The 24,804-nt window shown below is 40.1% G+C and overlaps 1 protein-coding gene across 3 annotated transcripts in view; it reads left to right on the top strand.

Annotated features, from left to right (window-relative positions):
• The window catches only part of ADAMTSL1 (ADAMTS like 1), a 468,821-nt gene that overhangs the window by 433,264 nt on the left and 10,753 nt on the right, over positions 1 to 24,804 (top strand). For all 3 annotated transcript variants that reach the window (XM_054186241.1, XM_054186242.1, XM_054186243.1), the window contains 4 exons: positions 6,090 to 6,269; positions 8,111 to 8,245; positions 21,926 to 22,126; positions 23,164 to 23,344. In XM_054186241.1, coding sequence (XP_054042216.1) covers positions 6,090 to 6,269; positions 8,111 to 8,245; positions 21,926 to 22,126; positions 23,164 to 23,344 — 697 coding nt within the window. The remainder of the gene's footprint in view (positions 1 to 6,089; positions 6,270 to 8,110; positions 8,246 to 21,925; positions 22,127 to 23,163; positions 23,345 to 24,804) is intronic.

Below are 24,804 nucleotides of genomic sequence, written 5' to 3'. Positions count from 1 at the left end.
CTTCAAGTGTTGCCAACCACACCCCTATACAAATTCTTAAGTGAAAAGAGTATCTGGCTCAAAATTCAGTGTTTGGTCATCTGTCGTTTAGCAAAGCATGCACAATAGCTGTGCCAACAGCTATTATTATTAATTACTCTCAGTGGGATTAATAAAAGAAAAATACAGTGTCATTTTTCCTAGTGGTTAATGCAGGAGTAAAATCAGTAATCCTATTGCCCTCTCAACACAGGCAATTGACACTCCCTTGCAAGGAGACTCATGTCCAGTGTCTTTCAAGGAAGAAGGATATGAAAGCTGTACTCTTTTTTCCCCAGGCCCTTGCATGGCACGGCGTAAAAGAGACAAGTATTATATGAACATAAATTATTTTGGATTTCTCTCTCTGGGTTCTCTCAGCTGCAGATGAGGAGGCACAGAATGCGTAGACAGTGATTGCTGATTTAAGAAGTGCAGCCGTTTCCCTTCAGTATAAAGACATCATGAAGAGAACAGGACGTGGCTGAGCAAAGTTGTCACAGTTCTTATGGTGTCAGAAAACTACAGGAGGGGAGCACAGCATGGTCAGGGGCACAGACTCAGTGCCTTTTCTGAGAGGAAAATAATCTCTAGCAATTTTATGAAGTCTACCTACTATGACAATGTATGTCCACAAGGCAAATTTTTGCAGTGTCACAGCAGCATCGCTGTCTTCTCTACCAGAAGAAGGCTTTTTGCTATCTACAGGCATTATTGTACTTCTGATACAGAATAAATTTGCTTAAATCATAATTTTCTTCATGTTTATCTTCTGCTACTGCCTCTGCGGAAAATGTCAACTATATTTGACACCAGAGATTAATACCGTTGAAATTACAGTGAAGCCATAAACCAAGAGCTGTGGTGTGACAGAGGGAATAAGAGAGTGATTAATGAGGGCAAAACTATTTTATAGGCATTAGAAACCTATTTTCATACAAACAGTGTTAATAATTCAACATCAATTTTTAAAAAAGCTACGTATGGGAAAAGATCCAGGAACAGAGTGATTTCTATCAGCTGTCTCACCTACACCTGGAAAATATACCATCTCATAAAAGCTGTTAAAGAAAATTACAATAAATATAATTTTTCTTCTAATGTAAGCACAATTTTTTTTGGTTTAGCATCAGGCTTGTGATTATTCAACCTTTTAATATATTTTTGGTAATTCTACTTAGAATAATCAATTCCAAGAAGAAGAGTAACATGCACTATTGATGCAGTCATCAAACGTGTCATATCCTAGTTACTTCTTCAGAGTAGATGAACTTTACGGCTATGTCATTTGCCAAAGTTCCCCAGAAGTACCTATCAAACCATAGTAAGTTAATGCACAATGGTTAATGCAATAACAACTGATAATAAAAAAGAAATTAGAGTGTGAGAATGAAGTGAACGTAATTAGAAAGGAAATGAACATCCAGAAATTATGTGGAGGCTTACCTAGATGAAAAAACTCTTCACAGAAGTTTCTTTTTCCTTCTAGTACTTTCCCTCTAGTGATTTCAAGATGCCCTGAGCCAGCACAGCAACTGAGAGTTGTTCCAAATCAGAATTTGGTGCCTATTAATCTTATCATTATAAGCTATGTTGCTATCACTGTGCTGTATAGTCTGTAGTATGGGACCATGCATGTATTGGATCTTGGTGTCTTGGCTCATACAGGGACGCGTCTTTACTGAGAGTCAGCAGGACAGCAGAATAAATATTTGTAAGAAAAATATTAAGTATGAGGATCAGTTATGACATTTTCTAAAGCTGCTCTTGCTGTCAAGGGACAGGAATATACACTTGCTGCTGACAGGTGTTGATAAGCCTGGAGAAGGTTTCTTAAAAACAAGAGATAATGAAAGAGAACATTCCCAGAGACTAGGGAGTAATTATATATTGCTCTTTAACTTCTTATGAACAGCACAGGCACTGTCAAAATCTATGCTCTTAGCTGAAATCTATAGATATTAACTGTAAGACAAGGGAAAACAAAATCTTTCTGGATGCATTAGAGTTTAATTGGCCCCTGATACAAATTATGTCAGGATGAAACTCTAATTTGGTTATACCACAAAGATGGTGTTGTGGTTTTGTTCAAGCTTGAATATCAGCCTTATTTCACTTGACATAACTTTGTTACTTTGTCTATAGAGGTGAAATAATATTTTTTAAACATAGTTAGTTGATTGTGGTCATACCCAGAGTTCTCCAAAACTAATCCTAAGGGAAGTCCCATCCAAAAGTCACTGAGGAGTCTTGCAGATGTCTGTGACTTCCAGCTGGAGGATTTTCTCCAAGCTTCAGAAAACGAGCAGCATTTCTGGCGTGGGCAATTTCATTGCTGTGGGCAATTTTACTTCCAAATGGGATGTGGGAGCAATTTGGATCACATCAATATCACTAGGAAGCTTTCTGTTGACTTCTGTTGACTTCAGCACTTAAGCTGTACAGGTATTCATTCAGAAGCCTCAACCAATCTGGCCCAAGCTGCTATTGAAAATACAGTTGGACGTGAAAGGAGGAACTAATTTTAAAAATCTATTCTTAGGGCATTTATGCATGGTACCCTTCAGGCCATAAGACTTCTAACAGAGGCACCTGCCTGCAAAGTGTCATGTATCATTAGTCACTGTTGAGTCAGAACAGGTTTGGAAGAGTGACTTAAAATATACTACCATCCTGCCCTGTATATCCCTCGCTCTCTGGTGTTTCAGCTTGCAGCTTTTTCCGCTCTCCTAAATATTTCTTTCCTCTGTATTTCATCTATATGCTAGCGGTTATCTTTTTCTAGTTCTTACCTTGCTTTGTGACTAGTTCATCAACTATACCAGAATCTGACATGCAAGTCACTATTTCAAGAATATTGTGGCATTGGAAACAAGACACCACTGCTAGATCCTTATATGGCTATGCTTCCTTTCCCCAAAAGCTCCTGGTTTAGCAAAAGTGTCTTGATCAGCATGCACAGTTCTGCTTGCTGCCGTATCCCAGGTAGCCTTTTTGTGTTGGATACACACACAGTGATGGAGGGGAAAGCTGAAGAAGAATAGGCTTGGATAACTATTCACCACGTAAAGTCTTGCCTGCCCAGCAAAGTGAGTTTTGTTTCCAGCTGGCACCTCTCAGACTTTCAGTCTCTGTGATTGTTTCTGCCAGGCAAACACACTCAGCGCTCTGTCCCCTGTCATTCACCGTTACCAACACAATTGATTGAAATGCTCTTGCTACCCCTTGTGGCAACGCTGCGCAATGATGTGTTGGCTCATCCCTGTGCTGGCTGCCTCTTATTCCTGTCTTGAGGCTTATACATGTCACTAAAGGTGGAAGCACAAAGGAAAATGAAGCTGCTGCTCACTGACACATACTGCTAAACCAAACTGTAGGAACAGCTGTACAGGTTAGTTTCAAAAAATCTCCTGTTAGTGTGGAAACTTCACATTAAAGGCAGAGGAAGAACACACTTTGTAGAGCAGCAGTCAGAAAAAGGTTTTTGTAGAGCTGCTGGGCTTTTTGTAGGTACACTGCACTTCTACAAGACTTAGCAGTAATACCTCAACATTAAGGGTTCTTACTTTTAACCCCTTGTTGCATCTGCTAGTGAAGTGTATTCAAGAGGAATCTGCCTTTCTGGACTAAGATTAGCAGAGCAGCTGTCTGCAAGAAGCAAATTAGTTTTGTCTGTTTCTTTGTATTAAATTATTTATTTTATTTGAATCTCTACTCTTGAGGACTGTGGTCATATGAAATCCTCATTGTCCCTTTCCCTTTTTCTTTACCTTTCTCAGCACTCCTCATCCCTTCCTCTTCTCCCACTATTTGCACTTATCTTCCTTTATTTTCAAGAAATACTTGAAAGATCTGCCCAATTTTGATCTTCAAAACAAAGAAAGATGAGCCCTGGTTAGAATTGGAGAAAGCTGTTTAATCTTATAATCTTGTAATTGTTTATTTCTGAGGTACATTTCTTGATACTTCCATGCCTCAGTTTGTCAATAGCCATAATGTGAAAACCTGTGCATTCTAAGTAGCTTAGGCTACAAGAGAGAGTGGAACATCCCTTCACTAGGGTGGCATTGGGAGCACAAGCGCTGGGATATGAGTGTCAGGGACTGCAGAATTGGAAGAGTCTTCATTTTCTCTCCTTTGCTCTTCAGAGCTCAACTCTCAAACTTCCTTTCCCCGCAATGGAAACACAATAAACACACAGGCTTGAATAAACTCAAGGGCTGGGGTTGTTTGCTACTCAGCGGTTGTCTGAGATCCCCTAAGGACTCTGCCTCGATGCTCTGGAAAAAATCAGAGTGAGGTTTTAAGTGGTGGTCGGCCCACCCATGCCACATAGGTCAAAGAGTAGCAGCCAGATGGAGAGCTGTGCACTGGTCCTATGCCAGCGCGGGGGTCAGAAACAGGCCAACAGCCCACCCTTTTAAAAAAGCTGAGTTGTAGCAACACAAACAAGGGTAAGCCTTTGGAAAATGGCATTGTAGACAAGAATGATTAGTTCCCTGGGTATGCCGTGAAGGGTCCAGATTAGCATATGCTATTTACCATCAGACAAAGGTGAGAAAAACCCTGCAGTCTTTTACAGCCTGCTTCCTGCTACTTCCTGAAAGTGCATGAGCCTCTCTGCCCTTACAGGGCTTCAGCTTTCCCTCCTGGCTGCCAAGATCACACATACTCGTTCCAGATGTCTTGGCAAAGTCACCAGGTGATTCTGGAAGAGGTGGGGAAAAGGCCACAATGCTTTGATGTGGACGAATAGGGAGAATCTCCCTTTCCCACTTCCATCTGCACATGCTTAGCGAGGCACCTGCAATCAGGCGGTCACTATGAATACAGCCAAATGGGTGGTCGTGCTCAATGACCACAGCCTAAGTGAGGTCTATCTGATGCCAGGACCACAGAATTGACAAACAGAGTGGGTTTTGGTTTTTGATGTGGAGGCACAACGAGAAAGGTACTGGCAATAGGCAGAGGAACATGTTGCTGTGATACAAGGCAGAGATGGATTTAAGGTGGGCAGCAGATACTTCAGAGTAACCGTCTGTGTGCATGTCCTTAATCTACAGTAGACACAAGGAAACTGCATGTTCATGTGAAAGAGGAGCGGGTACCCATACAGAGGGTACTGCAAATGGGAGAGCATGCACTCCAGCGGTTACTAGGATTAGTGATGTGCTACTCCTTACAGACATGGTCCACACAGTATCATTTCCTCCCAGGCACAGCTCCATAGGTCTGTCCCATCCATTGAGACCTCCAATACCATTTCATATAAACCAATTGTTTAGTAGTCAGTAACACTAAATTAACCTGATCTGGTTGGTATATCTAAATGGGTGTAGAAATCCCTATGCCAAGGAAATACTATGTATTGCAAGAACAGTGGTCTTGCCAGCTACACATCAAAACCCATTACTACAAGAGGGTACCCAGCAGAGATAGCTGGACCTCAGATCCAAGCACACAAAAGGAGGCAATTATCGTGGGTTATGAATCTGTAACAATCTGTTGTCTGAAGACTCCTGGTGAAACCAGTGAAGCTGCTTTTTTTGAGGATGTAAATGCTAATTGTTTGCAAAATTTCAAAAAGGAAGATTAAATGAATTAATAGAAGATAAATCGATAGACAGCTTCTAACTGCACAGAAACTACTTCTGGCTCAGAGAGTTCCTGAGCTGAAAACTAGTGGGAGGCTGGGAGAGGCACCAGCTTATGGCTTCTTCCAGAGACAGAATAATAGGCTAGGTTAACCTTTGTTACGATCCAACAGAGGCTTGCTTTAAGAGTGATGAGTTCAGAGTTCACTTGTACAATTCTGTGACACTAAAAGTGAAGACTTCAATTCAGTTTTAACTCTTTTGCCCCATCTCAGAGGGACCTAAGAAACATAAGGGCAGGCAATGTGAAAGAGTTGACTAAACACTTCTGAACTGCAAAAATTGTCACTTGGAAGTCATATTAAAATATTGTTTTAATTGTTCTATCTTAACAATTTTGACTGTAGCAACCATAACACTGTTTGGTTAGCAACCACTGTATCTTACTTGTGTTACATTTTGTCAATGTTTTTCCAGGTGTTCCTGAAGCAGAAGTTACTTGGTTTAAGAACAAGGTCAAGCTTTCCTCTGCTCACCATCTGCATGATGGGCTGCTGCTAATTGCAAATGTTTCTCTGTCAGATCAGGGGTTGTACTCCTGCAAGGCAGCCAATCTTCGTGGTGAGGTAACTGAAAGCTCCCAGCTGTTGGTTCTTGGTAAGTCCAGGGTATTTTTGCACTTGCAGCAATTGTAATGTGGCTGCTGGCACATCTAGCCTGCAGAACTAATCAGAGGATGTGGAAAGAGGGAATGCTATACAGGTAGCCCTGTTCTAAGAACAGTCAGTCTGCATTCGTTCTCTGGGCAGCATCACCTGAAACAAGGTGGTGGTAAAAGGAAGATGAATAAGGAGAAAATGTGACTGCACGTCCCAGATATTCATTTTTACTCTTTCAGACTCAATACCTGAGAAGAGCATTTATTAACCATTTCTTAAAGTGGCTCTCCCGAAATGAGAATGATGCCACTTTTTCTCTGTGAATTGCTTTGCCTCTGCCGAGCAGCCTTTCCATACATGGCTGTGTGATACTGACCTGTTCCACACCCGACAGGTGCATAAACCCAGTGCACTTCTAAAAATCACTTCCCAAGTTCTGTGAAGGGTGAAGTTTACTTTTTCTTGGGTTTCTAAACAACAGAAAGTAAGCCCAGCTGGGTGACTTGAAAAGACAATGTCAGCTGTGAAGCGTGGGTGGAAATGTTACCTGGTGGAAATTGGATGTGTGGGAAAAGGGTTTTCTTCCTAGTAACTCATCTTCTACCGCTTCTCCATGCCTGGCAGATGAATGATCCAGCCAGACTTTGTAAGTGCTTCTGTACATTTGATAGTGAAGTGTCAAATTTTGAAACCTAGTCCCTGTTATTGGTGCAACAGCATTCAAGTACCTGTTACAGCTCTCATCTTTCATGACTAGGGTGAGCACAGGTCCCATGGATGATGCAGCTTCCAGAGGAAGTTGTAAAGTGAGATTTCTCAGTTTCACAGGCAACACTAAACCCCCTTTATGAATGTTCACATGATTTCCCTGTGAATCCAGACTGGCTTTAGAAACTCAGTCTAAAAGAATATGTGTTTCAGTCTTTAAATAAAATCTCCCACATGATCTTTAAATCTTTTTCTGATCTTTATAAATGTCTGAGTTTTTAAAGATGGAAAGTTACTGTGAGTTATGCAAGCTGCTTATATTTGTAGGGAAATCACATTTTTAGTTCCTTGACAGAAAGAGACTGTTCAAGCATCCAGGACTCCTACTTCTGGTGCTGAACGGGATCAGCGATAGAAAACTTGCTGAGTGTGTGCCGTGATCTAATTGAAAGGGGATGAAGCCACCATTCACTTAAATCGCGTATTCCATCATTTCAGTGACAAACAGAATTGAGAATGAGAATGATAGGTAACACGATCGATTTTTAAAGTAGCATTATGGTTAATAAAGAACTAAATCCTGCAGTTCTCAGCATAGACTGATCCCCTTGAGCTCTGAACTCTTGGTCCTTTGGAGCTCTGCCTAAGTATACCACAGGATTTGGCAGGGTTCTAACCATATTTAATCAGGGCTTGATCTAGCTTGTAGCAGACATTAAAAAGTTTTCCACTGACTGCCATGGACATTTGATTCAGCTTCTAGGCTGTATAAATTTGCTCTTTCATCCAAGCTGCTGTATCTCCTGATACCATGTACCTTTCATCGCATATGAAGAGGGTCAATGAGAGTGCCATGGTAGCCTTCAGACATAATTGCTTTTATTTTGTGGTCATACTGATCCAGATGTTACTTTAATAATTTCTCTAGTGCTTTACCTGCCATGAGGCAAAGTGCACCTCTAGTGGTTGCCCGAAGTTGCTTAGTCTGCTCCTCTGAAATGGTAATATTGCAGCATGGCAAATAATGCAGCAATAGCTAGTGTGTGTGGGGGGGGCGGGGAGGGGGTATGTCCTTGAGATGTTTTCTGCTGTAGTGTTGCACATCACTTCAGTCTCCCAATCTGTTACCAGAGCCTCCACGACCTCTTCCTTACTTAGAAGACCTGACAGCAATACTTTCCAGTGCTGAGACCGGCACCCGTTCAGTGCTGACCTCTCCTTCAGGAACAAAAATGACTGTCAGTCCAGGGGGTTCTGTTCTCATAGGTAAGTCAAGTGCTTTAAGGTTTTTTTGGATTAGACGGGGTTTAGAGTTTAGATTACAGTTACACATCCAGTTATCCGTTACAGTTATGCATCCAGTTACCCAGCCGTGGAGCACTGGGACAGAAGACATCAAACCAACAGCGCATTTTCAGTCATAACAGGCACTGGAACAGGCTGCCCAGGGAAGCTGTGGATGCCCCATCCCTGGAAGTGTTCAAGACCGGGCTGGATGGGGCTTTGAGCAGCCTGGTCTAGTGGGAGGTGTCCCTGCCCACGGCAGCGGGGTTGGAACTAGATTATCGTTAAGCTCCCTTCTAACCTAAACCATTCTATGATTCTATAATCACTGCCAAATTGTTCTCAGAACTCAGAAATTCATTTTAAAAAAGGAAGTCCTCTTATTTGTGTCGTGCCTCAAAGCTGCATGCAGAATAAGGGCTCCATTGTGACACACTTTAGAACACCCTGTAAGAAGCAAGCAGTCCCTGCTCTGAGGGACTGTCAATCTCTTTCAACACAAGACATGGCAAACTGGTGTGCCAGTTCATCTAAAAGAAGAAATGCTTCTGGTTTTGTTTTTCTTTTTCTTCTGCATTTGGGTACTTGTCTTTCCATATGTCTGCTATTCATATTGTATATCCTTCTTCTTCAGAGCCTTTTCTAGAGTTTTGCCTGTCCCTCTAGACATGTTTTTCTCTTGCAAGCTCTCTGTTCCATTCTGTTCATTTTATTCTTCTTTGTTATATCACACAACCAATGTCTGCACGAGGACATATGTGGAAATAATCCCCAATGAAATGCTTTTCTTCTTTTCATCCTTTTCTGCCTTCCGTATAGCTTTCTCCTCTTTACACTGCAAGCTCTGTTATGCGCTGTAAAGTCCTTTCAGATCTGTGGGTGTGATTTGTTTGCAAAGAGTATCTCATCCTTTTCTAAAGTTCAGGGTGTGTTTATTTTAAAATTTCATTTCCCACACTGGTCTTGAGCCTCTGCTAACTCTCAGGCTCAGATAGGCAAAGAGCTTCTCTAGTGGCCTTGTTACTACCTTCCAAAACATTCTTTGCTTACATTTAGTAGCAATTTTAAGATTTTATTGTCACAATGGATGCTTTCTATTTATGTTTTTAGTTTTGCATGGTTCACTTTTCCCCAGTGCTGACATCTGCATACATTTGCAATGGCTTTTAGCATGCAGCTCTGGATTACATTTCTGCTTGCACAAAAACTGCATCAAAATAGTCCTTGGTGGGGGGGAATATCTGAAGGTATTTATTCGCATTGAATAAATCATTTTGAGTATGGTTTTATTGCACTCACTGTTGTAAGACTGGGTCACACTCCTGTTTCATCCATTTCCTCTCATGTTTCCAAAAAGACGTCTTCAGTAGTTGTGGGGATTTTTTATTGTTTGAAAGTAGTGATTGAACCACAAAGGGTGTTCTGTACTGCCAGTATATAACCACCTCTAAATTAATTTCATTTGGCCACGTCGCCCTGTACCCTGCCACTCCACTCCAGGGGCATCTGAATCTTAATAACAAAATAGCAACCCAGTTTCATTGTTCAGGCAATTCCCTCAACTTCACTGAAGTTTTACTGACCTGAGTTTGAGGCCTGTGCTATTAAAACCTGAGAAAACCTCCTGAGAGAATTTTTCTAGTGAAAAATCATCGTGGAATGGGCTATCCAATCAATTAGAAAGCTACAGTCCAGTGTGCTGCATCATATTGTATCACTGAAACAAATACACAAAGCATTCAGCTTCTGTGTATGTTACTTAAATATGTTGTCTATAGTTGTATGAAAGAATTTGGATTCATCCACTATGAGGAAACCCATTACTGAAAAACCAAAAGGACTCATCTCTCAGATATTTTTTTAGTCCACATCTAGTTTATTCTGTACACTAATATCGGTACGGTTTACAATCAAACTCTATATTTACTCCCAAATTTAGTCTCCCCACAGTCTTCCAGGGCAATGGCTAAGCTACTCTGTCATACCTTCATAATCAACTTTTGCTTGAAATATTGCTACATGAGAAAGAAAATCTGCATATGGTTCTAAGCACCAGCTGCAAACACCAATTTAGGAACAACTTGTGAACTTGTAAACCTGTGACCCATGTCTGTGTCCCCTGTCCATAATGTCCCCTAAAAGGTGTCCACTAATTCTTTCTATTCTGCCACACAGCCAATTGAATTTATTCCTTTTAGGTCCTTCATCATTGATTATGTTGGGGTCTTTGCTCTACATGGAGACATTCAAGGTCAGGCTTGATGAGGCTCTGAGCTCTGATCTAGTTAAAGATGTCCCTGCTTACCACAGGAGGGTTGGACTAGATAAGCTTTAAAGGTCCCTTCCAACCCAACACATTCTATGATTCTATTATTCTATGATTCTACATGCTCTGGATGCCACATACAAGAACTTCAGGTATGTAAATCACTATGCATAGGGTCCCTTGTCTGTGCTAATGCCGACAGGCACCAGCATCTCTTGGGACTCAGAAGGCATTGAATTAGACCTGATAGTTGGAAATCTAAGGATATGAGGATTTCTTGAGAAGGAAAACAGGACATATGCAAAGGAACAGAATGAATGTGAGAAACAGGAGTGATAAATAAGCTTGGGGGAAACTTTATATCTTAAAGGAGTTAAAAGACACCAAAGGTGAAAAATTATGTTAGAAGCCTGGATTAATTCAGGTATGGGTTTGCCTGGGTTTAAGAAAAATGGGAATAAAAACTTCATTAAACACCGGTTTTGTGCCTTGGGGTAAAAAAAAAAAAAAAAAAGGCAAACAAAAACAGTCAACAGAAAATATCAGCACAAACAGTCAACAGAAAATATCAGCACAGCAACAGAAGATTAAAGTTGCAAATGAGAACCTGTTTGGAAATTAACAACTCTATAAAATACAACAACAACTAACAAGCTGAGTTGAGTGGAGACAACTGGAGCCTCCAGATTATTGCAACTGCTATGTGCTTTCTTTTACAAAGTGGTATTGTGCAATACTTCCACCATCATTTCAACCATTCGAAATTATGAGCTTGCTCTCTGGAGTCAGCTTCTAAGCATTTCTTCTACATAAACTTCAGGGGGTCTGCAAAAGGGAAAGGACAGGGCCATAACACAAATATCTGGTTTGTAGGTCTTCCTTCTCATCGTTAAGGGTCATTCAGCAGTCATTCGTATGCCTTCACAATAGAATTAGAGGAAAAGATCTATCCTGCCCAATGGAGTCAGAAAGCCTTCCATTAAGATCTAATGTAAAATACCATTTTGCATGAGCTTACAGGAACATTTTAGCCTTATGTACTTCTTAATTTTACTTCTAACGGATTGAGATTTCTGTTAGTTTTCTTGCCCCAACTCATCACCTGGTTAGAGAGCACAATGTAGATAGCTGCTTACACAATTCGATGCTTATCCTGCTCCTTCACAACTGTTGGAAGTATGTGTAGCATACTGCAGTCCTCCCCAGCCCTCGTATTCATTGTCAGGTTGTGTAGTAGACACTTCTGTGTTATTTGCAGGTCACATATCTGAAGGACAGGGTTCCCTCAAAGCAGAAGCCAGAGCACCCATGAGCTTGGGAATGTTTCTGGGTTTTACAGTAGCGCGAACTGGCAATCAGTGATGAGCAACAGACTATCACACACTTTCTGATGTTGTTGGTTCATGGCAAGCACACAAGAAGACTTTATATTACATAGAACATAGAACACACAGTAAATTTCTGAAGTGACAGCAATTTATATTTCTTTGGAAAGCTTTCACAATAGATCTTAATCTTATTAAATTTTCTGTGTTTGAGACTTTTTAATTTTGAATACAGTTTTCCTGAATTTTGTTAATGAAAGTATGATAAGCAACTCTGCCCTTTTCCTCAGAAATAAATTCCTTTCTTAAAAACCAAAAGTTCTTTTCAGGTGACAAACTATGTTCATGACCATTTGACTTCTATAAGCCTTGATTGCTTTGTGGAATTATCTTTTTGCATTAAATTAACATCCTAAATTAATGTGTTTTCAGTCAAGTTTCCTTATCTATGCCACCAGTGTTATTGATTTTTTTTACACAACTGCCTGGATGCATGTACATGGGTCTTGGGCTTTGTAAACGTTTATTGGCAAAACTGAAGTTGTAGGAGCTGGTGTCCCTGACTTCTAACACTTCTGCAGAAAAGGCTTTGGACCTATCAAGAATACTTGTTTTTATTTGGGTTTGAGCTTGATGTTTCCTGTATTTGAAGACATTTCAGTGAGAAAGTCTGAGGATCTTACAAATCCTGGTGAGCATTCACTACAATGTCTCAAATTTGTTGTAACCTTATTGGAAACCTCAGCAGACTTGTCAAAAGATGCAAAATATTGTCTTCTTATCTAAGCACAGAAGAATACTGTATTTATTGCAGTCATGTGGCATAGTGAAAGCTGAAGCTTTAATGATCTAGACTTATATAAGTGAATTATACTTATGTGAAGATTCTTGCAGGAACACTGGAAGATAGGTCAGGAATGAATACTTTTAGGAATATAGACATGTAGGAGAGCCTATAAAATGTCACAGTAAAGGAAAAAAGGTTGAAGGTGAATGTACTTTGCTCGTAACAGCACAGTGTTTCTTGGCATTTGTTGTTTTGTTTAAATATTTTGTTGCAGATGAGCTCTTTGAGTTCCACTGAAAATGCCTGTGAACACATTTGATAAATTTTTCCCTAAAGATTCAGGTTCATGTCCCATGTGTTTTTTCAGAAATCTTCATCATGTGTGATGATTTATGAAAACATAATATATACTTGAGGATGTGCATGTTGAAGAAAGGGAAATTGCTGCATTGCATGTTGTATGTAATTAAATAAAGGTTTGGGACTGCATTTATGAGGCAGCCAGGGAAGGTATGCTTGCAATGGCCAGCCTTTTGAGTATGAATAAATTACTTACTCTGAAAGGGCCAACTGCAGTAGAGCCAAGGCCCAAAGTTCAAGAGGGTTTTCAGTCTTTTTTTCAGAGTGGACTACTTCAAGTCTGTGACTAGTATTTGTCTACCTGCAGATTTAAGGGTTATCTAGATGTAGCACTGAACAGAAAAAATTAACTAGAACTTTTTGAATGCTCTGAGGTACATTGTAGTGAGTCAAATGATGTGCTGCTGACTACTTTAGGAGAAGAAACAGATCGTATAGATAGACTGATGCCATGATCAGGACCAAACTCTTTCAGCAGAGCCAGAGAAGTAGTTGCTGCAATAGCTTGTTATGTATTTTGCTTTTGAGCCATAATGTCTGTAAACATAGGACTGATACGTGTTCAAAATCAGTGTGAAAAGCAGTAAATGATCTAGATGAACACAACTGAACTCACCAGTACAAATCTGTTGCAGTGTTTGGTGATATACTCAAGAGCAAAAGTATATCTCTTGAAGCATAAGAAGTTTTCCTTTATTCACTTTGGCCCTTCCCCTCCATACCGTCAGCCTTCTCTGAATTTTTCTAGGTTTTGGGAATTACTGATGCCTTAAAAGGCAAAGAGAAAACTCATGAGTAATTATGATTAAACCAGTGTCTGTGCTCCCTTCAGGAAAAAGACAGCTGCAGACGTTGTGTAGTGGGAGTCAAATAAAGTCATGACTATATGAGAAGTTATTCTGGACATCATTTTTTTCTCTCCTAACTCTCTGTAATAAATTGGACATCAAAGTAGTTCTAGTGCTAATGAACATTTTTTCAGCAACTTTATTTTACACTAATAATACTTCCACTGTGATGAGGATAAAGCACTGGGTGCCTTAATGGGATAATCTGTCCTGTTACTTGTGTTATCCATTCCCTTCCTTTTTTGCCTCAGTAAAAATTCTGCCTTGTCACACTATTTACAAGAATTCTCATGTAAGTGAAATTTCTATAACGATAAGGATTAAAATTAATATCAAGAGTATGCCATTATGATTGCAATTAATTCCCCAATCAAGACTCTATCACGTTGATTACGTTCTAAATAATGTATAAAATTCATACAGTATTGCAGTATCTTCCTCCTACATCAGACAACACCATAGCATTTCATTGGAATGTGTGTCTTTTCATTTGCATATGCACACTGTGTACATTTCAGTGTATACGGTACATGACACTACCTCTGCTTGGTCAAGCATTTTGACCACACTGATAAAGTGTTTGTTTTCCAGGCAATCAGACACTAGTCCGGCTGCTGCCAAGCTCTGAAAGCAGAGTCAAAAGAGCAAGGTCCTCCAGGCAATCTGCTGCCTTGTTTTTTTTCCTGCCTGCTGTTTGGTGCCATGAATGAGCTAATCTGAGAACCACTGATCTACAGCAGTGGTCCAAAATGCTGCCATATAAAATAATATCACTGGCCTCTGGGGCAACATCTATTTAATTTTGGTTTTGCGGTAAGAGCTGCAGCCCTTGAACTTGCGTCTCTAGGCCTTTCCCAGATCACTGCCCTAGATTCTGTTCTAGCACAGATATAAATGATGCAGAGCTCCACTGAGGCAGATTATGGTGAAAAACTATGGGTATCAAACTTGCCACGAGTATCCCAGTCTGGAGACCTGTCATTCTGCCAGCTCCTTCACATAAAAGACCTTTTAGCCTCTTGCACAACTTAAGCTTTACTCTAGAGTAAGCGTTTGGGGACTTTTCAAACACTGCAGGATTTCTGACCTGTTGACTAAAGGACTTATCCATTCTAAGTTTTGAAGCACCCTCTCCCTTTGTGTTGGTCCTCAAAACCTCTCTCAAACAGCTAAAGCACTTTGTTAATGGGACAGAAGTTACGACCTCTCTGGAGCAAGCAGCACTGGCTTTCCTGCACTTTTCTGCCCTCCACCTCCTCTGTGCTGCGTTTGTTATTTTCCTTGCGCCACAGGAAGTTTCCAGAGCTACTGATGTCTCTGGATGTAGCAAGTTTATACGGGCTTAAGTAACACACAAAGCAGCTTCTACAGCAGCACTGACCTTCACGACTTGGGCTGGTAATCTTATTGTGCGCTAGCTCTTGCTCTGTCTTTGTTTGAACTCCTTGTGCTCTGCTCTTATTCAGTGCTTGCTCCACACGCCTCATTTGAGTGTTATTTTTCCCCATAAATGCACTTGTACAGTTAACCTGGAGCTGTAGCAAGTATGGAGAAGTGTATAGTGAAGGGTGCTCCTTTTCTGTCTTTGCCATGCACTGAATAAACCCATCAGAGTCAGCTCAGGATGTCACTTCAGCGTGCTGTATCCATTCTCGTAGGCTTTTGTTTCATGATTTGCCATTGGTGATTGTTTTCAGCCCAACCCTTATTAATACAAGATTCTTGGTGTGTAGGACTCCAGTTGTCAGAATCATTTTTAGAAAACAGTATTACTACCAGAGCTTGAAAGTTCCCTTGCTTTTTTAATGGGCCCACCATGTGGCTTTATATCTGGGAACATTTTTTACAGCCCCTGTGGCGCAGGGAATGGGCCTAACTCAATTTTTTGTTGAATACGGTGTAAATTTACAATGCTATGTAAATGATATCTAATAACAACAACATGTGTGGCATTGGGTAGCCAGTTTAGGTGTTTTGAGAACTGTTTAAAAACCACGTTGTATGTTTATTATAGTAAGTTTCAACTGCTCCTTTGGAGCAATAAATAGTTATTTAAAATACCATCTATTTAAAATGCTACTGTCATCAGCTGAATTGGCCTATTGCAAGAATTCCTAAATACATAGCTTTCCTTGTCTAGCATAAATTCATGTTCATTTGACATCGTTTAAACTATTCAAAATAAATGTTATACTTACATTAACATTAATTCCTTCTTTCGGGAATTTTCAGGATCACATTACCTTTTATAAGTTTTATTTCATTCAGTGTATGAGAAATAATTTGCATAACACCCCAAGTTAAGTGTCAGTTTAAATTTACACTTTATACTATATTGAAAGATCTTTCCCCTCATAGGACAAACTATAAGACTTGTCTCTTAATTTTGCCACTTCAGCAAAATGGGTTTTACATAAATATGACTTTCAGAAATTATCTTACCCACCTTCATTTGCTTTGATAGCATTTTAAAAAGTTGAATACATCCTGTCAAATTTTCTTCCTTATGTTAGATATAGGACAAAATTAAATTTAACTCCATTTTAGGTTTAACATGCCTTTCTCATTTTGCTCACCTGAGGAGAAAATCAAGTATGACAGGAAAGTGGGGAAGTATTTGTGCCAGTCTAATCTCACCTTCATAGTGTGAACATAGTAGTACAGTGTAAACTACAGTGTAGTAGGTCAGCACTAAGCTTGTATCTATTCAGATTGATTTGTGGCTTCTCTAAATTTTATTCCAAGGATTTTGTTCTTCATTTCATCCTTAATCTTGTTTCTATTTTGAAAGTATACTTTAACTTGTTGAATGTAGAGATTAGAGTGGAAATACTGTCAGGTTTCAAATCCTGTAGATGCGTTATGTTTATCACTTTAACACAGTGCATTGTGGTCTGCCACACTTTTCTGTCAGAGTTCAGTAAAATATATACAGAATCACAGAAATATTTTTTTTTACTTGCTTTATTCCATTTTTAACATCCTTAATAATTTGGCTGCCAACCTTTGCCGAGCATCTCAGATAGTAGTCAGCAGTCATCTTTCATCTCCCAATTTTATGTTTGGACAGGTATGTCTGTGACTTGCAGAGGGAGGGGCATAGGACTTCTGGTTTGTAAGTCTATCTGAAGTTTTCTGTGAACTTTCTGTGCTGCGTTTATTGTACTTTGTGATGTCCTGAAACATGCAGTCCCTAACCAACTAGGATGATTACTCCTTTACAAATTCAGCCTTTTTTTTTTTTTTCAATTTGAAGTATTTTGAACTAATGCAGCACAAACATTGGCCTGTTTTGCATGGAGTAATCGCTGATGGGTGTAAAAAACTGAACTTTAGGGTACAAGCATGTAGTTGAACATTAATACCAATGGACCCAAACTGCATACTCCAGTGTGTGTTTACATCCAGGCTATGCTACCCAGACCTATCTCTTAAATAGGAAATAATCTCCAAAGACAAAAGTGTTGGTGTGAGTCTAAGAAGGCAGGAGTTTGATTTCCAGCTTCACTGCTGGCACGTGGCTTGGCCTCAGGTAACACAGCAGGCCCCTTCATACGTCTTCGTTAGCTGCTGGGAGAATGGAAAAGGTGACCTTAGCTCCTACGGCACAGCAGCTTCAGGGATGCAGTTGGAAAGCTAAGTAGTTTGTTGAGCTCAGACTGTAGAACTATTTTGTTTGAAGAAATTTCAAAGGAACTGCCTCATCTTGACCTGGAGTCTTCACTCAGATTCCATCTTTAATAAATATTAGAAATATTGCCTGGGATTAATCAGCAGGTCAATAGTAAATTAGAAAGCTATTGCTTGGACAAATGTGAATGCATGAAAATAATCTATAATTTAAGAACAGATATCTTTTTTAAAGGCAATCTGGTAATTTATTTTTTTTTAACTTATACTACTTTATTTAATATTTGACGTTTCCACCATTGCTTTCCATACAGTTCTACTGATTAAAGGTATCAGGCCACTAAAAAAAGAGAATACGTAGATCACCAGCCTTTGCACTTGTTTTTTTCTGTCATTCAAGTCTGCAAGTGAAAGAGTGAGGCATACTTCGTATTTTGTTCTCTTAGCATTAGCACAGTAGCCCAGAATCTTTCCGCAGTTACAGTCATACAGAAAGTGTTGGAAAGGTATAATGGAGAGCTGAATTTGGCCTGCACTGTACATTTATTGTTCCTCTCAAGAAATTATTAGCATTGTTGCAAAACATTGGTCTTCCCCTTCCAAGTACCACCCTGTTGTCCTTGAAAAATTAACTTTTTCCCTACTAAAAGATGTAATTTGTATTGGACTTTGTTTGTATCTCCAGCATTTGCACATCCATGACTCATCCTGGCTTTGAATGAATTCAGAGTCACAGTAGAATTTGGAAGGGAGGCTGAAGGCAGTATTTTCTTTCTCTACTTAAGGACTAACGGAGAAGGGCCCTCCCATGCCAGAGCTTTCACTGCTCAGAAACAGTCCGAAAAAAATGTTCCCTCTTTGCCTTCCCAAGGGTTCTGATCCACTAAAGCTCTGCAATAGCGGTGCTGTCTGGAAACAAAACCGGTTTTTCCTTCTCACACATTATAGGGACAGGTGTTGAGCTTTGGAAGGATAAAGCAGTCAATGTCCACAGGGATGGGAGAAAATAGAGAATAAGTGTTGGTAATCTGCATTAAATGGTATTAAAATTATTCCTGGGAGATGGGAAGGGGATATTAATGGAATACGGTTTTTGTTGCACTCTGATTCTCACTTAATATGCATAAAATATTATCCCACAGCATATGCATTCATGCACACGGGAAACGTATAGGAAATGTCACTTGTGAAATGTGATTGATGCTTGTTCTGCATACACAGATGAGGAGTATCCATTACATGAGAGTCTCATAGGTGTTAGTAAAGTTTTATTGTTAAATGTTAAAAAAAGTAATAATTACTCACTGGTAGAACATATCTAGGTAATAGCATTTGGCGTTCCCCCCCCCCGCCACATTATTGATTACTGTCTGTTCCTTTAGCTAATATTTTATATATACATTTTGGAAGTAGAAATAATATATAGGGCAAGTAAAATAGTCAGTACTAGGAAGACTGTATTGTTTTGCCTGACAATAAAATTTTTAAAGAAAAACGGGCACTAAGTAGGACCATTTGCATACTGAAGTCAATTTCAGTTTCTCTGTGTTTAATGTCAAACTGACCTTTCTGTTTTCTTCATTTATCCTGTGCAGACCATTTGTAAATGCAAACAGTAAAACCATGCTCACAGCATGCCTTTGTCAGTTGTCGTGGCTATATGCTGACCCGTAGAAATCCCTGCAATTATCTTAAAAGACAAGCAAACTATAAAAAATTAGTATACTGTAGGCAAAAGTCATAGCCACTTACTGTTAAGTTTGCTTTCTGTTGGTTCTGACTTAGCAGCCTTAAATCTGGGAGGCTGAAATCTTTCACGTCACTCAGTCACTTGAGAATGAGTACCTTGGAAATTGGATGAGTTGTTTTTCAGCAAAATAGGAAGAAACATGTTGGTACTCAGGACAAAAGGAATAACATAAAATGAAGCATAGGAGGAATAAATAGAGAGCTTACAGAAAAAGGAAAAAGGACTGAGGAGCAAAGCAATCTGTGTCTTTGTGGTAAGGAATCGAGCGTTGGGGAGAAGCTGCCAAGAGTAAAACTTCATTAGACCTTGCTGAAGAAATTAAAACAAAAAGCAAAAGCTCTTTAATCTTATAAACAAAAGTGGAAAAAAGGAAGAGGGGAGACCACTGCAAGAAGTGTGCACTCTCTCATTCTGCCTTTTTCTTCCCTTTTTTCCTTCCTTTTTAATATTTAGCTGTATTGAGTTGTCCTATGCCAGTGACATATTGCCATTGCAACTGCAGAGCCTACTGTGTGTGTCACTCACCTTCTGCCGGGGAGCCCATGCTCTCTGTAATACCTATTTCACATGGGGTGAACCAGCCCCAAAGAACAGCTTTATCCAGCCCACACTGGACGGACTACACAGCAAAGACCCGCGTAGCCACTGCACCAGTGAGAGGCCCACTATTTATCCTCCCGAGCAGCAGATGGGGTCTCCCCAGTGCCTCGATATATCCCTCAGCATGAAAATGGCTGGGACATGCCACAGGTTACCACTGGCTTTCTCTATCTTGTATGAGTTCTTCTGCTCTTTATGATCAAGAAAGCTTCAGTTCTCATGGGCAAGGCAGCATCTTCTGCCATAGGAATAGTGTAATTGGAGGTATGACTTGTGGCAAAAGGCAGGCAAGCAAAGATTACAGTAGCCTAGTCCCTAGTGTTAGTTTAGGGGTGTGACCAAAGTCAAAAGAGGCTCAGCAAGGGTTCCTAAACAAAGTAATGTGTTCCTCAAGTCTCAAGGATTTGGTCTTGACGATGGCTGGAAATCAAACTGTTCAGCTTTCCTGGGTAGATTAATGAAAATGGTATTTTTATTCTTGCAGTGATAGGCATTTCTTAAGGAGAAGGAAAAATTATTTTTTCCTTTCTTAAGGAAAAAATAATTGATTTGCAGCAACTATAAGTCATCTCACCTCTCTTGTAGGAGAAGTACTTGCTTAGTATATGTTAGTTGAAGATCTCCTCAAGTGGACAGACAAGAATGAAAGGAAGAACAGTAACAAAAACGTCATGTTGTAGCATCTGTTCATAGTGTAATGCAGCTACAAAGGTATCATATTCACAGTCTTATTTGTCTCAGTGAATAATAAATACTAATCAGATGACATGGAGATGGCAATGAAGAAATACTAGCTGACGGAATTATTCCTTAATCTTAGAAGAGTCTTCCATCTTTTAAATTTGTACTCTTCCTTTTTTTATACCATTCCTTTTGAATAGTGATAATGTGAACGTTCATGTAGATATGGTATGTTTGTTTACATAGTACACTTATTTCAGAAGGGATTTTGTATACAATAAAATCATTGATTACACATATATACCAATTTAAACAGAAGTAAAGCTGCAGTATAACAAACAATCAGTATGGATTGCATCCATAGAAACTTAGCCAGACCTTTCGTGTATCAGTGAGATGCATGGAAGTGCAGGACTAGCCAAAGCCACAAGCAGCCCAAGTAATATATGCAATCCCTCGAGCATGGCTTTCCGGCTCCCCACCCCTGCAATTGGTGTGGATGGGTTGCACCACAGAAATCGCCTAATTCTTTCTTTTTCCCCAGGAAATATGTAAGGCAACTTAGCTATCTTTCCCAGTATAGGCAAGTCTCACAAATCTGCATTTGATCATGAAACTGGCAAAGCTTGCAGCTGGTATGAAGACCGCAGGAAATGGTATCTTACCGATACTCTCCCTCATCTCAACAGGCAAAGAACTCACTGTGAACCTAAACCTCATCAGCTGTGCTGACGATCCATAGGCGTACCCATACAATGTTTCAGAACAGCATGTTTTTTTCAGTTGCTGGTTTTGGTTGGTTGTTGCTTGGAGAATTGCCCACTGCTGTGACACAAAAAAAAAAAAAAAAAAAAAAAAAACCCCAAACAAAAAAACCCAACAAAAACCAAACCTCTAAAGGCTCAACTCTGGCTCTCTGTTTTTTCAACATATTTTGTGTAACAAAAATTTCATGTAAACTTTTGCGTAACAAAAACTTCTGATTTTTAATACAAAAAACAAAAGAGGAAGCTGGCCCTGGAGTTTAAATAGGAGGTTTGGAGACCAAGTTCTGTTTGTACTACTTTTTCAAGCATGGTCCTGGAGTTTATGCGAGGTCTGTAAACTCCCTATCCTACTTTCCTCAGTACTAAAATGAAGATGATCCAAAATAATGGGAACCTTAGCAGGCTTGATAAAAATATTTCCAAACAGATCTAAGATTTTCATATGGCTTATTAACTGGCTTTTGGATAATTATTTTTTTTCAGCTGATGAGAAGGTACTCATTACTGCAGTATTCCTATTTTTCATTATGAGAAAACAAGGGGAAAATAGGACGGAATTGACTTTCTTCCCTAATTTTGACTTCAAGTCATGTAATTTTGCAGCAAGTTCAGTACTCAGCAGGTTTCTTTCATGTCCCTGTTTTTTAGGTTGTGCTGTGGACGGTCATCCAACCCCAAACATCACCTGGCTTTACTCTGGCGAGCCTCTCAGCTTGCGGCATCGCCTCCTGGCAGCGGGCCGTATTCTTCAGATACTCAACGTCAGTGATGCTCCTGATGGTGAATTCAGCTGCCTTGCGCAGAATGAGGCTGGATCACTCACACAAAAAACGTCCCTGGCTATACAAGGTAACTTTCCAGTTTTAGTCCTGCTGCACTGTGGAGCTCTTCCCATGGACTTCGCTGCACTGCCTTTCTTATCCTGGATGTCTCCTCTATGAAGCCAGGACTGTCATGCGCAGCAGGAAATAGATGTTTTGATGTTTTACTGCCACGGATGTAGACGTGCAGGACTACCAGTTACCTTGCAGTGTCTTAGGTTTTACTTTACCAAAATGACACCTGTTGTTTCTGGCCTGCAGGGCATAAAAACACCTTACTGATTCATGCCATACTTATGCTTGTTGAGTCTGGATAATTTTCTTGTCCATAAATTTTGGACAGAATTGTCACAGTTTGAACCCCTAAAATTAGAAGGTCCTTTGTTAAGCTGCTAAAGTCTCTCCTTGCTTGAAAACCCTTCACTTGTAAAAATGCTGCAACTGTTGTATTTACCCTAGAAATAAGCTGAAGATGACAAAGCCTCAGAACAGAGCAGTGTGGATGGGTTGGAACAGAATATGCAGCTTTCATTGCTCCAGTTGTCAGGGATGGAGTGGAGAAGAATTTTAACTTTTCCTTAAATTTTGACATAAAATTTCAAGTGTGTTGCAACTCCCCCGTTCATCTTCAGGAGGGATGATCTGTATGATCTACCTGGTGAGAAACACACTGTTGTAGAATGGTAGATACTGCTGGTACCTGCAGTTAACCACATCTTCACTAAATCACACCCCTTTAAAAATATAGACATAATGTCCTGCATCACTGGCATCTGCCTTCACTTAACTGCTCTACCATGTCATTCACTTTCCATGCCTGATGCTTCTAAGCACCAAAAAATTGGATTTGTTACACCGAAGGCAGTCAGTGGTTTTCATCAGCTGGAATCCTATTCCTTCTTTATTCATTGCCTGGTGCCTTGTAGGCATAGATAGCTTCCCTTCACATGAGACACTGGCTCCAAATATTCCATCCCTGGAGAAGATCTCTGATTCTTGCTTTTCTAAGGGTCTCCTGCTGGCAGTTTTTGAGCGTTAACATGTCTCTCCCACACTTTTTGGCAGAATACCGGTGGTCAGTGGACAAGCTGATGGCTTGTTCGGCTTCCTGTGGCCACAAAGGGGTGCAGCTGCCCCAGCTGAGGTGCTTTCTGGATGGGGCCGAAGTCAACATATCCCACTGCAAAGAGAAGCCCAAGCCAGCCCTGCAGCCCATTGCATGCAACAGAAGAGACTGCCCTTCACGGTTCGTCTGTCTCATGTTAAAATGTCATGCATGCTATTAAGATGTGCTTGAATGAGTTCTTTGTGCTGGATGTCATGCCATTGCAACCTCTCTGGTGCCTGTCTGGAGAAAAGTCATGGCTAAAAGGGGACTTACAGGTGCTTAACCTAGACAGTTGGGAAATTGTAGCAAAATTTGTGGAAAACATTGACCATACGTGGTAGAAAGAGTTTACTCCTTCTAGTAATTAGGTTAGAAAATAATAGAGAAGCTATCACCTACTCTTATATTAGCAAAGTTCACATCTTGAGTCATCTTGGGTGATTCCAGCCTCACCCTACATTGAATAAAAATAGCATGCCTGTCTGAGGTCTGTACATGACCCAAGAACTGTAGGGTCATATCTTTTTTTGTGTTCCACACGGCTTCGTATCAGGTTATCCCAACAATATAACAGACAAGAAGCTAAGTTTAGCAGCTGTTTGGGGGTTTTATTCTGAGTTCCTCTGTTGCCTGAACATCAATATGGGCAGGAAGTAGCTGCAGCTGCAAAGAATTCCCTTAGCAGTGTGGAAATGTCTTTTGTAAAATGGGCATATCTCATCAGATCTAGTGGGCACAAAGCAGGGTCAGACTGAGTTCTGCCTCCTTTTGGAGATTGCTAACTTGTGTTTTCCTTGGGATTGTAGCTCTCTGCCCCCATAATCCCCTGATTTTCAGTTACTGTTAAACACAATGGAGCCAGGACTCCTTGAAAGACTCCTGACTACATTTAGGCTTGCGTGTGCTGCTTCCTTCCCACAAAAAACATTTTCCTTCTTTGACACCCTTTGGAGAGTCAGCATAGTGTTATACTCCCTCCGTGTTAAAAATGTCCTGCTTCTGCAGTTGAGTGGCTCTTTATCTGAGATGTGTAAACTTGCTTTTCCATATTTTTCTGGGGTTTTACTCCCTCCTTTTCCTTATTTCCACTGTGGACATGTTGTGTTTCAGTACACAAGCACTTAAAAGTAGTCAGGTTCTCAAGAGAAATTTAGTAGAACTTCTCTCATTCAACAGTGATTTGGGACTTGTATTAAAAAAGAGTCTAAACTGAGGCAAGGAGAGGTGCTAAGCAACCTGATGAGAAGTAAGCGGCCAGATTTACCACCCTTGGGTATATGGCAAGGTTCTGTTTAATTACCTTTTAAAATATATTCCTACCACTCTTTGCAGGCAAATGTTTTCTGAGTTGCCAGCTGAGTCATAAGAAGGAAACCAAAAGAGATTTGATGAAATATGAAACATGCTCATTAGCAGCAGTTTTCCTTGGTGATGGCAGTAAATTCTGTGGGAATGGTTTATGTCTTTTTATACCTTCCCTGAACTGTAATGCAACCCACAATCCTCCCTTAGCTCCTGAGAAACTGCTGAGATGTAAGCTTGGAAATAAAAGTTGATTGAAATGCAGAGCAGAGCTTTACGAGGGCTGCGGAAACTTC

Source organism: Rissa tridactyla, chromosome Z (genome assembly GCF_028500815.1).
Source record: "Rissa tridactyla isolate bRisTri1 chromosome Z, bRisTri1.patW.cur.20221130, whole genome shotgun sequence".
NCBI classification, from domain to species: Eukaryota; Metazoa; Chordata; class Aves; order Charadriiformes; family Laridae; genus Rissa; species Rissa tridactyla.
This window is presented reverse-complemented; position numbering and strand designations above follow the sequence as displayed.